At 38.2% G+C, this 13,537-nt stretch overlaps 1 protein-coding gene across 2 annotated transcripts in view; it reads right to left on the bottom strand.

The window, feature by feature from the left end:
- Nucleotides 1–13,537, bottom strand: part of dock4b (dedicator of cytokinesis 4b) — a 114,123-nt gene that overhangs the window by 17,172 nt on the left and 83,414 nt on the right. For both annotated transcript variants that reach the window (XM_086058546.1, XM_086058547.1), the window contains 8 exons: nucleotides 12,900–13,048; nucleotides 12,406–12,492; nucleotides 12,224–12,328; nucleotides 10,634–10,775; nucleotides 9,292–9,458; nucleotides 7,870–7,956; nucleotides 5,433–5,609; nucleotides 844–927 (listed from right to left, as the gene is read on the bottom strand). In XM_086058546.1, coding sequence (XP_085914672.1) covers nucleotides 844–927; nucleotides 5,433–5,609; nucleotides 7,870–7,956; nucleotides 9,292–9,458; nucleotides 10,634–10,775; nucleotides 12,224–12,328; nucleotides 12,406–12,492; nucleotides 12,900–13,048 — 998 coding nt within the window. The remainder of the gene's footprint in view (nucleotides 1–843; nucleotides 928–5,432; nucleotides 5,610–7,869; nucleotides 7,957–9,291; nucleotides 9,459–10,633; nucleotides 10,776–12,223; nucleotides 12,329–12,405; nucleotides 12,493–12,899; nucleotides 13,049–13,537) is intronic.

Raw genomic sequence — 13,537 nt, 5'->3', positions numbered from 1 at the left:
CCACGCCTCACCTAACAGGAGGCTGACATGTTTCTCTGCCATTTTTCTGCTACAGATACCCAAAAGAGACAAACTTTGCAAACATGTGGTGGTTGGCTCGCAAAGTGTGGTCTCTCTGAGGCACCATAAAGCAAAATGCACGCGCTTTGAATTTAGGTTGTTGCATTCTGTTAGTTTACCACTAGTTGGCAAAAAATTATACACACTGTCACTTTAAATATTCAGTTTTTTTTAAAGCATTTTAATTTGGGTTTCAATTAAAATAATGATATATTCTAAAATTAAATGTTCAATATTTTGGTATTTTTAAAACATTATTTAAAATTTAGTTTTTATTTGCAGGCCAAAAAAATGAAAACAAACGAGATTAATTTGTTAATAATTATAAATAAATATTATGTTGATAACTCAAAAGTTTGTGTTTTATGATTTATTGATCAAATCAAATTGGCCACCAAGAGAAAGTAAAATACAGTAATGCACACATAGGCAAAAAAAAAAAAAAAGAGTACATATTGCACGACCATTTGTGTTCAAATAGCATTAAGCTAAGTGTGCTTTCCTAAGGCAAAGTAGTGAAATTTTGTCAAATAAATGATGACTGAATAAAATGTTGCCTACTTTTGTTGTTTATAATATTGGTGGACCAGCCTGGAAACCTAGCATTAGCATCGACGCTAATATCTTTGTTCAGAGTTGTGGCCAATGTTTGTACAAACTTTATCTCACATGTAAGAAAGCAAGGTTTACTTCTTTTTCAAGCTGTGTAGGGGGAGCGGAGGATGCCACATAAATAAACAAACAAAGACTACCTTACTCTGGCTTTAATCTACTGTTACCAACCTGTTCAAACATGAGTTCTCTCAGGCGCCCGATCTTCTCCCCGTCCTCGGGGTGATTCATCATGTAGTCCTTTACAAAAAAGGCCTGTGTGAAGACAAAACATCTGTTAGGCACAAACATGGAACAGCAGGAGGGACTTTTTTTTTTTGCCTCCTTGTTACCTGAATCCCCACTGGCCTGACACATTCAAAAATAAAGTTTTATGAGCAAACTGACTGAAGGAATAAACATCCCAACTCAAACGGAGAACAAAAGTCCAGTGTGTTTATTTTGTGGTTCTATAATTAACAAGCTCAAGGATCAGAATTAAGTGAAGTGCAAGTTAAAAATAAAGATGAAAAAAAAAAGGCTGAAAGCTCTTGATTTGAGCTATTTGGCCATAGATGTCACTCATTAGAAGAATGTGGTTTAACATAAAAAATAAATAAAAAGAGGCAGCAAAAATAATCAATAGACGTGGAGGTCTAATGGGAATTCCAAGGAGTTAGTGAGTGGCTCAGTCAATCATGAGAAAAAGTCCAATTAGAAATGGAACGAGAATGGGGAGGAGGTAAAATAAATCAGACAGCATCTCCTCCACCGCCTCCCAAAAGGGCTCAAATTAAAGCAATAAATCTGAATATTAATAAGCACAATTTTGCCTTAATTTGTCGCGGAACGAACCTCCACAGCTGTCAATCGGAATCACGCTGGGAAATTAACCGTTTTTTGGACGGCTAGGCGGGGCGGGGCTTGCCGCAGGGTTGATTGAAGTTCCTGCAGCAAAGTGCCGCTTATTATAAAAGTACTTCCCTCACCCTAAACATCTGCACGCACGCGCCCGCCGACATGCCTCTCTGTGGAAAAGCCGGTTGCTATGCGACACGGTGAGCGAGTCCACTCGCGGCGTTGAGGATAAAAAACATTTTCAAGATGGTCTTTTTCCTGCGCCTTGTTAAAAGACGCCGCGCTGCGGCCCCAGCAATGAATGTTCCCTGCAGGATGATGCAGTACAAATATTGTACTTTACTGGATTCATCCAGCCCTCCATCTCCCCCTCAGGCCACATCTATCCATCCATCGACCTTGTATGCACTCCTTTTTCAAGCACTATATTTTAGGACAGCAGCTATTGAACAGAGTGGAACCTCCAATTAATGGACCTGGAACCAACAGACTCCTCACAGTGTCCCACCCACTCCAAACAACCCTTTTAAGAAGCTGTTCAAATCTGTTAATTCTAGAATTAAGCCAGTAAAAAAAACAGACAGACGGCAGTCACGTTCCCAGACGAGAGTAGTGCTGGGCGATCTGGAAAAATTATTCTATCACGATAAGCCCAAAATATATTTTTTAGTCTTTGAAAAATTCTACAACCCACTGTGACTGTTTACGTTTTCTCATTTTATGATTAAGTGACATTACACAGATGTGTATCAAATGAGAAATGCATCCATTAGTAGTGCTGCTATATAAAAAATATATCAAATGCAATTAGAAGAGGCAGAGTGACATATTTTTCACAAAATGTATTCATCTAAATAATGGTGATAAAAAAAAAATTCTGACAGAAATTGATTAAAAATAATAAAAATTACGAGCTCTACTGTGTAATGTAATTTTGAGAACATTTATTGTGTATATTTCAAAAGTCAAAATCAAAACTCATTGTGAAAACAAATAACGTTTAGTGATATTAAATGTATTACATTTTGTTTATCCATCCATTTTCTGACTCGCTTATCAATATTAATAAAACGTTTAATGCCGAATGTTGAGAAAGTTTGGCCAACACTGTTTCAGCAGTGTAGGTAACAAGATGGTGTCCATTTGTCATGTGTTGGCCAAAACTCTCTATGGCTCTGCTCCTCCCAGCTGACGTACATGACACCATAACAATCACATCACTTCCAGTTTACTGAAGTGTGTAGCATTTGTTTCTCTCTCCAAATACTCATTAATTAAATTGCCTGTTATTTTGCTGTTCAAAGTTGAACATACTCCCATTTAACGCGGTTCCAACAAGACTTTTGTAAAGAGTGCAATCAATCACCCAAGCACTTATTGCCACGTCCACGATAACATTAGCCGGTTAGCATAGCAGTTAATACGGCTTCTCCGCCTTTATCGCTTGTTAATCACTCCTCGTAATCGCTTCGTGAAAATGTCGGTAGTTGCAACTTTTATACGCCGCCATGGAGGCTATCATTACTAACTTTAGGAGCGAAAGCGCAACGTGTGTATGTGCAGTATAAGCCAGCCGAAGCTTGTTGCTATGCTAGTAGAACCGATCTCGTCTCGACTTGTAGTACCCGCTTGTAGGTAATGTAAACATCCCAGCGAAGCTTTTGGGGCTGACCCCGCCGTTCAATTTTGGGAAAAACTTTAAAATCCTTGTTTTAATGAGGTTAAAAATGCACGTCATGTAGACACAAACTGCTGTGCGAAATAGATTTCAAGTCTTGTGTTGGCCGAAAGGAGTGAAGGAGTACCCAGCATTCTTTGACGTGGCTTCTTTTTTTTTTTTAACAGTTATTAATAATTATGGGTTTATTGATTTAGTTAAGTTTTTCAAAGTAGAAGGATTCGTTATTTGCATTTACCCACTTTTTCTATTAATTTTAAGCGGTTCAAATAATTGATGGCTGGGTGGATGATAGTTGGTACCGTAAGCTTGTAGGCTAATGTATGACCACTATGTATAATGATTCACTGTTTTGTGTTGTTCAGGCTTGCCAGCTAAGGACAGCTGTTTGAAATAACTATGCAAATGAATGCTTTGGTCCATCAAACAAGCATTTTGTCACTTATTTTGTTTGCGGTAAGTACAAATGCCGGTAGATATGGAAAAAAACCACAATAAGAAATGTGTTATTGTCTTTATGATAATATCGTTATATCACTAACCTGGCTAAACCACACGTCAATGTGGCAGCCATGTTGGTAGAGGCAACTTTCCCATCAAAACTATATATGGACAGACATGGCGGCCATGTTAGCAGGGGAATTGCACATAGACGCTAGCTTAGCATCTTCAGTAAGCATGCAACTTGCTCAAAATGAGCATGTCGTATCGACCGATTTATGTCTATGGCTGATGTTTTTACAGGAGCAAGTAGTGTACAAATCCTTCGACAATGCTACAGTATTTTTGCTACAATACACAGGTTTTTTTGTAAAGCCCTAATTTACGGAATCAAATTGTAAAGGAGGTGAAACAAGAAAGCGCTAACATTGTGGCTATTTATCCTCCCCCCAAGGACCAACAAGTGAATTTTGGATCAACTTTAAAATTCTACAGTTTCAAGCCTTTTATTTTATAATTTTAACAATTTTGTACAGTACTAAGCATTTTAAGGCTACGAAAAAAGTACTTAGATGGAACGGACAATCAGCTGTAATTGACGAGCCCTTCCTTTGATAAGTCCGTTAAATTGAGATTCCAATATTGGAGAGATTTTAGGCTATATGGATATTGTCATAGTTATTTTTGCCCTATAACTACCTATGATCTCCAGACTTGAGACAAAACCTTGATGCAAATGCCTCTCAGCAAGAAACTAAAACAGCTAAGTCATTCTTGCAATCAGGGAAGTCGCCTGGGCTTGATGGGTTTGCTGACGATTTTTACAAAACATTTTCAAATGATCTCTCACCTTTTTTGTACTAAGCTCTTCCTCCTACACAGTAAATTATGTAGAGTAAATTTGACTCTATTTAGAGTGGGACCAAATAGACTTAGTTTTAGAGTAGGCTAATATTTACACTTGGAAGAGAGTAAAATAAAGAATTGAAAAAAAGGTCACTCAAGGGTTGAGGAACGAACTCACGACCTTCAGCTTGGGAGACTGCTATATTACCACATAAGCTATGCCCCTCCTACTGTTTGCTTATCTACAAGGGGAGACCAAATTGGCCTCTTGGAGTTAGGAAGATTCCAGGTGATACGAGCGATATACTAACACACAGCAGGAGCTGCGTGGCTTAGGGATAGATTGGCTGTCTCCCAAGCTGAAGGTCGTGAGTTTATTCCTCAACCCTTGAGTGACTTTTATTTAATTTATTTATTTTATTCTTAATTTTACTCTCTTCCAAGTGTAAATATTACCCTAAAACTGAGTCTATTTGGTCCCACTCTAAATAGAGTCAAATTTACTCTACAGATATTACTGTGTACATGTTATCAGGCCTGTATTTGTCTATGGCTGTCTATTAAGGACAAGGGCCCATCTTTATGAATCACTAACATCAAGTTTTGGCAAAGCTGCTGGCTCGACAATTTGAATATATACTTTCTTGCAGGAACAATAATTGTGGCTAACTTGACTGGTCTTCCTGACAGTGTACACCCAATAAACGGTTACCCAAAGCAGAAAACAATCCTCAAGTTTTTTTGTTTTGTTTTAATTGAGGTACTCAAACGACTCATGGACTCATTTCACCCCTCCGACAGTATATTTCCAGCTTCCATCACCTCCCCTCAGTCCAACCTCCATCCATCCATCTGTTTATCCCCCACTCATGCATCAATCAGTGCCCCATAAATCACCGCAAATCACCGCCACACTCAAACCCTCCACCTTACTTTCCCACCATCCATCCTGCCATACCTCTTGGTAGCGGGCCAGCCCCCCATTGACGGCGGCGTCGATGACCCCGTTGAGGCACATGGTGAGGGGGTTGACGTTCTGCATCTGCCGGCTCTGGCATTGCGTGATCAGCGTGCGCAGCTGCAAGTTCTTGTTCTCGATCACCTCGATTGCGTTCTCCAGTGGGCTCACCTCCACCTGGAAGCACGATGACATTCTTCAGATGTGAGGAGAAGTTACATAGTGACTGGAATCTCCAACCTCTGCTGCACCTATAGAGCAGGCTTCTCCAACCGGTCGCTCGCGGCATAGTTTGAGTAGCTCGCAGACAGATAGCTAAGGCTAACTTCAAAATAAAGTTTACCAAATAATACACTGACGGCAATGCAAACAGCCTTAGTACACTTTTACTTCGAAGTTGGGCTGCGTTGTGGCACGATGGCTAGCTTGACTTCCCTTTTCGACGTTTAGGATTTCTTTATCGTACTTTTTATTGACATTATATAGTTGCGACAAACATCAAAACAACGCTATCTCAAACTCGTATTCAATCGCTAATTTAGGGCGCTAAGAAACCACTAGTTAATTACGCCGTCATTGTATCGTACAGCACAAATCTCCGACGTTAATGGCTAGCAGCTAGCTGTTAGCATTACCTACACATGCCTGGCTGGTAGCTTGTTTGACAGCTGGTACCTGGCTTGCTTGAATTTTTTTTTTCAAATATTCTGGACCAAGGCTACTTTGTAATTCACTCTCCATGTTTAAAGGAAATGAATGTGCCTTAAATTGCACTTTGAGGTATTTTTAAGGGAAAAATAAGATAAATAGAACTTTCATTTATTTTCTAAAACACTTTTGCCCGTTAAATAAATGTAAAAACAAAAAAACCCTCAAAATGTCAAATATAACCGTGTAGATTTTACCTTATTTTATACATGGATCATGTATAAAATAAGAATGTATCAGCTTCATATTGCACTTAAAGTTGTGTTCCTAAATTGCCATATTTGACTATTTTTTAATGGGAAAGCACATTTGACAAAATAAATTAATACAAGTACAATGTATCTTTTTTTTTTTTTTTGCTGATCCGAAAAACGATCCGATCCAAACCCTGACTTTTGTGATCCGCTGGACCCCTAGCATGCATATTCAACATAATTTTGGTTTAAAAAAAAAAACATTTATATGCCAACATATGCATTTTGGGACCACTGTTGTTATTGTTGTGTTTGAAGTAAAGGGAAATAAAAATTTAGCTATTAAATAAATGTTGTGATATACGAGTAGCTCGCTGCTGTTTTGCTTTTCTAAAAGTAGTTTGCAGTGGGAAAAATGGTTGTAGACCCCTGCCATACAGCATATGCCAGCAGTTAGACTGAAGTTCCTTTTGGGCCACTTGGGTGCAGTAGATGGAAGTTATCAATATCCTTAATGTGGCCTTTTAGGTGGCAAACAACTACTTACACTCAGCAAATTGAAGTCAGCAATTACTTGAGGTTCTTTAATGTGTGATCGCGTTGCTAATTTCCAATTTGAGCTCACTGCACCTTATGCTCACAGGCTAATTGCTAATATGTCCTGGAAGTAGAGGCGTTTTTTTTCAACCTGGGCTCCATTTCGTGGGCAATCGTGGGTGTTTACTTGAAATGTGCTGCTGTGCAGTTGCACACTGCAAAGTGTTTAAAGTTGTTTCAATGATAAAGCCAACTGCCTGCACGTACCAGAGGAGTCGTTTGCAGGCTACAAAGCCAACACAATGTGCTTAAAGATGATAAAATGCTTAAAGATAATAAAATGCCTTTCATCACCTTGCATTTATAATCTTTATATTTATTGTGTGTATAAAGAGCACAGCAGCTTTGAGGATGAAGCACAATGTTTGCAAGAGCTAATTAGTATTGGGTCACTCTTGAATATGACGCTTAAAAAAAGGTTCTTCCTCTTACGCCGCATTTATTTATTTTTTCTTCCCGTCACAACGATGCCTTAATCCTCTTTAATAGAGCCTTTGCCAGTGCCATATTTCATGTGCTATTGCACCAAGTAAGCTGTCATCGCTGCTTTTGTAATCCACAATTTCACACACCACTCTTAAATGTGCATATGTTTATATCAGCACCGACATATGTTACAGTTTGCACATGCTGCTCACTAAAGAAATGCATTACAGAGCAGCTATTGAAAGAGGAAAAGCTTTCCACAGGTAGGGGGAAAAAAACGTCTTTCCGCTCAAAAATCTGACATTTGTCATGAAAGAAAAGCAATTAAATGTTTAGCACGGCATCCAATAGAGGCCGAGATGATTAGATGGAGCCAATAAGACCAAACTCATGATTGATTGTTGTTTGGATCAATACGGGGGCTGCGCTCTAAATGGCAACCTGCAAACTCACAAGTGGATTATGGCTGTCCTCTGAATGAGAACACTCTTGTTCTTGTTGTTGAAGCTCACCAGCTCTCGTTTATCCACCTCGAACCACCGCGAGATGCCGGGAAGGCTCTGGACCAGTGTCAGGGTCGTCCTCTCCACCCACAGGCTCTGCACCAGCACACACAATCATCGTCGTGATTGGCACATGTGCTCATGAGCAATGAACATGGCATTTACGCACATGCAACATTAGGAAATATACTTCTCGCCAGCCAAGCATCCACTTAAAGGGCTAGGTCACGCGTCTCGTCTTATATCTGCGACCATCAATTGACGTTGCGGCACTTAGCTTGTCGGCTAGCATGCTCGTCAATATGTCAACATCCTACAAGGTCGCTGTGACAGCACCAATTGCTATGGAAAGGCTATAAAATAACAGTGACTGTAAAAGCATAAAAAATAATGGTGATCATAAAATGGCGGAAAATTATGGTAAACAGTAACAGTAAATATTAAACTGTATAATAAATCACTTATAACAGTAACAGTTAAAAAGGCGTTAATTTTAGTCATTTCACTCATTTAGGTAAGTACATATACAGTATACTGTATATATATACAGTATATATATATATATATATATATACACTGTATATATACTGAATATACTGTATATATATAGTTTATATATACTGAATATATTTATATACATACATTGAATATATATATATATATATATATATATTAATAATTAATATTAATTAATTAAAAGCTTAATTGAGCATAGCACGTTTTGCTCAAGGACACTCCAGTAGTCAGTGCTGTGGATCGATGATGAAGGAAGCTCTCCTGACTCACTAGACATGACCTTCATTGATTCTGTGCTTTTTAAGGCCACAAAGCCTCAATATGAACGTACATGAAAATAACACGTAATACAGCACGACAGACAAGTACAACATGACCTTTGGGCATTTTTTCCACCATAGATTGACATCTTAGCTCGTGCAGACTTAATCAAGGCTGATGCGACTACATATAACGGGCGCGAGTAGCTTTTAATAGACGCTAAATAAGATAACACGCATGTTAATTCAAAGCGTGTGCAGCTGCATGCTAGTGCTCATCGTTGCTCAGCTGCCCATGGCCGTTTCATACTATAATTTGTTCTACAGGAGTCTGGATGAATAATGCATGTGCAATATACACATTCATTAATTAATACCCGTGTGTGCACAAGGTATGAATGGAGGGAAATAGCAGCTTCACATCAGTGGGCAACACAAAAAGGACGTATTATAATGAAAACAGGTATGTCTGGTGATATAAATTCAGTTCATGTTTCATAGTCAGGTACTGTCTGGCTCACGTCTTTGATTCATGTTAACAAAGGCAAGGCACATATTTTACTTTTTTTTTTTTAATCTCATGGCAGATGACAAAAGTATCATACATAAGAAAAAACACTCGAGATCGCAGCGAATGGTTGTCTTATTTGATTACCTTGAACTCGTTCTCCTTGTCTTTGGTGCCCTTGTGAAAGGGCCGATCGTAACGAAACCTCCAGATGTGATTAAACTTGTAGAAGCTCTTGATGTTGTCGGGCACGCCGTCGCGCTGCAGCACGTCCTGGCTCTCGGGGATCGGCGTCACGGCGTAGATCTGCAAGTCTGCAAGTACCGCGTTTTAAGGGAGACAACTCAAGAGCATCATTGCTACAAGATCTTCACCTACTAACCGTCCAATCAGATTGCGCCTCACCTTTTCAAATCCATCCAATCATTTTCTACTGTCCTCTTTTGGGTCACAGTAGCCAAAAGCAGGGCTGTGCCAGAAAAGTTCCAGGACTCGAGTTACAAAAGTTGTATTCTTCTAGACCAGGAAGTGTAGGATGCTCAAGGCATTGTGAAGCAAACAGCCCGGGAATATGGGTGTTAAAATAAAGTATGATTGAATTGCACAGCATTTTAAGCGCAAAGTGGGATACTGAATAGTTTTAAACTTTTTTCTTTTTTAATCAGTATGCTATGCATTTAATGTAAAAGTGCCATCTTGTTATGTTTTTTAAATCTGCAACAGCAATATGAATATTTTTTTTAGTAGATCAATAATAAACTGCAACAAAAAAAATACTTCAGAGTAAAACAAATAAATAATAATGTAACTGAACAGAGGTCACTATAACAAAGTGGCAAAATAATTACTTCTTGAATATAGTTAAAACATGTACAAGCTAAATTTAAAAAATATGAAAATAAAGTACTTTAATCCTAACATTAAATTGTTTTAAATTCATCAGTTATTTCTTAATACTACAGCAAATATAAGAAAACAATACAGTGCAGTACCGCTCCAGTCTGTTGACTGTTAATTTCTCTTTGGGGCTCCCTAGTGGTCCCGGGGCCCAATGTAGGTGCTTAGTTCATATATGCCTCGGGTTGGCTCTACGCTGTAAAACATCAGTATGTCTCCTGTCTGCACATGTGGACAAAATCATTGGTACCCTTCCATAAATCGAAGAAAAAATAATAATCATTAAAATGCAAATTTAATGAAAACTAGCAATGATAATTAGACATTGCTTTTGAATTGTGCTTCAACAATTATAGCATTTAAAAACAAAAAACAGATTCTCCTTCGCTTCATCTGGTTCATGTTTAGTGTGGTACAAACCTTGCTTGAACATGTCCTGATGAACAAATGACCAAATCAATTTCAATCTTTTCTAAGGGCACCATCATTTTTGATCAGGCAGGCCTGTGTTCATTTATTACTAACAATTGAATGTATATGTCCAGAAATAGTAGTGCATGCAAAGACAAAAAAGAAAATTTGGAAAGGATACACTGCGCATCCGCCTGGTAGATGGTCTGGTCAGGCTGGTTGACGTGCTGCATGGCGATGGCGTGCGGGAACTCGTTGAGCATCCGCTGCTGGAAGGCCTCCAGCCTCTCATAGTCGTGGCCACGGCACACAAACTCCTTGTTCTGAGGAGGGACAGCGTGGGCTTAGATTGACATCTGGTGGAGGCATGCTGCAACTGCACAGCGGGACGCTGAACATCACCTCACACTCAAGGACGCTTCTATTGGAAAACGGATTTCTCCCTTTGGGCTTGTTACTACTTCTCAGGAGGACAAATAAATGAATGAAGAGTTTATAGTTTTTACAGCTTTTCCAAGGTTAAGCATTAGCTCTTAAGTTCTTTCAGCACTTTGGAGCTGCAGTAAACATATTTGAACGGGTTTATATAGATTTCCACAAAAGGCTGTGCAATTAATCAAAATTCAATTACAATTTCAACTATTACACTCCACAATTACAAAATCACATAATCGTAAAAAAAAGAAAAAAGATTATTAATACTAATTTTGAGTTGTTTAAATTGATACATTTACACCTTTAATTATAATAAATTTAGTTTCATACAAAAGAAACTTGCACAATTATAGCGCTTCAAAAATTTGTATTTAAACATTTTCTTGTTTTTGTACCCAAAAAATAAATGATCGTCCTAATCGTGATTTTAATTATTACCAATATAATCGTGATTAAAAAAAAATTAAAATAATCAAGCAGCCCTATTTCCACCACATAAAAGATTGAGATTGTCCTATGAATAAAGTCAAATAGGTTTCAATTATGTCAACTGGAAATCGGCTAAGACTGTTTCCTAAATTTTAAATAGTCAAGGCACATTTTTAACATCAGAAAAATCTCAAGGGAAACTACCACAATTGTCATAAAAGTAGTGATGGGAAAATGAAGCTTCATGAAGCACTTGTAATGTTTTTTGACTCCTCTAGATGCCACTATTGGTTGAAAGATGCAGTGGAAATGTAATCAATTTCATTTGCATTAGCCTTTATATTTAAACCAAGAGCACCATCTAGGGGAGTCAAAAAATATCACAAGTGCTTCATGAAGCTTCATTTTCCCATCACTACATAAAAGGTACAAGAGTATGTATATACGGGGTTGTACAGACTAGTTTACATCATGACATCTATGGAGAACCAAAAGTGCCAAAGTAAATAAATAAATAAAAGTGAAATAAATAAATAAAACCAGATACAAAACAATATTCAAAAATGAACTAAACAAATAATATAAATGGAAACAAAACCTACAAAATATACACGTAAATAAATAAAAGTAAAATAAAATAAATATAAAAATAAATACATAATAAGTAAAAACACACTACTCTCATATTTATTAATTTCATGCTGCAGACGGTGTCACCATGAAATGAATCACGAAATATTATTCAAATGAGGGGGCGGTCTTGGGTTGGACTATTTTATTCTAATACATTTCTATCCCAGCACACCAGATGATCGCTGATTGCACAGTAATAATGTGTTGTGTGTGGGCAGTTTTGAAATTGTACGAGTATTACTAAATGACTGCATTGAAAACCTTTTTGTTTTACCCGTAAGAAAAAGGGGAACTTCTTTCCGTAGAATCCCACCCTGAAGAATTCTGGCTCAAGCCGTTGCTGGTCCATGATCTTGTCGTACAGCGACGCTTCCATCATCTAGCGACTCAAATACAAATGCATGAATGCCCCCCCCAAAAAAGCCAATCTAATAATATTTGGCATGGGTTACTCACCCTCATCTTGCTGAGATTCCTGTAGTCATAGTAGGACTCGTACTGGTCGGCCAGCTCTCGGCACAGGATGATGCCATTCTCCCAACACTGTTGACAACCAAACAAACGTCAAATCAATCTTCAATTCACTTGGCTGCACAGCTGTACTGAGTGCACTAGGTGGCGCTCGTGGGTCGACTTCAAAGCAAGGGAGCCAAACTGTGTGCAGGTTGATGTTCACATTTTGCTAATTAAATGGAAAGCTCCTTCTTTCCCCATAGCGCACGGGCAGCCGACATCAAGCTAATGTATGTCTTTCCATCAGGGAAGTTAACAGGATTCATTTTGTGTGTGCAAGAGTTGAAGAGGTTCTTACTCCTGCCATAATCATACTCAGCAGGGATGGTGGAATTCAAGGTCAACTCCAAGTTGAATAATTATGACTGTTGCTGTTCATTTAGCATAAAAGGAGCTAAAAACTAACCTGGATAATATTGAGGGTTTCCATTGCTCACCTTGCCTCTGTCAAAGTTCTGGACAATGGTGAGGTGCAAAAATTCCTTCCTCTGCCACTCGCTCTGCATGGGGTAGTTGAGGAACTCCCGCAGGGGCCTGTCCGACCACTCCAGGAGCTCGTCGTACAGCAGCAGGGTGTACGACGCCTCTGTATCAGTTAGGGTCAGGGTTATTGTAGTATAAAATCAAATCAAATAACCAAATCTCAAATTGAAAAATCCAGAAAAATTAAATAAAAATGAGACAGCTTTCAAAAATATATATTTTGTTTACTTATTTTTAGTAGCAGCTCTTGCACTCAACAAATAAAAAAACAAAAAATAAAAAATAAAAAACTAACTTTAAAACTAATAAAAAATAAACAAAAATATTAAAATGAAACATTTTCCCCAAAATAAACAATTAAAACCATTTTCATTTTTTTTTTTGCTGCAGGGAATTTGATGCGCTCAGTTGTCATCTTTTGACTGTTGTGATTGTACATTGTGATGTCTTTATTATTGTAATCCCTTCATACTATGTCGAGCAAAAAAAGAACACGGTCGGACTCATATGTGCAATATGAATTCACATGTATCACGGAACGCAAGGTGTTCCACAGGGTTCAATTCTGGGGCCTCTGCTGTTTCCATTGGAT

This window comes from Leptonotus elevatus, chromosome 17, assembly GCF_054856555.1.
Source record: "Leptonotus elevatus isolate MCC_2025b chromosome 17, RoL_Lele_1.0, whole genome shotgun sequence".
Taxonomy (NCBI): domain Eukaryota; kingdom Metazoa; phylum Chordata; class Actinopteri; order Syngnathiformes; family Syngnathidae; genus Leptonotus; species Leptonotus elevatus.
Note: the sequence above shows the minus strand (reverse complement) of the source record. Positions and strands in the feature narration are given on the sequence as shown.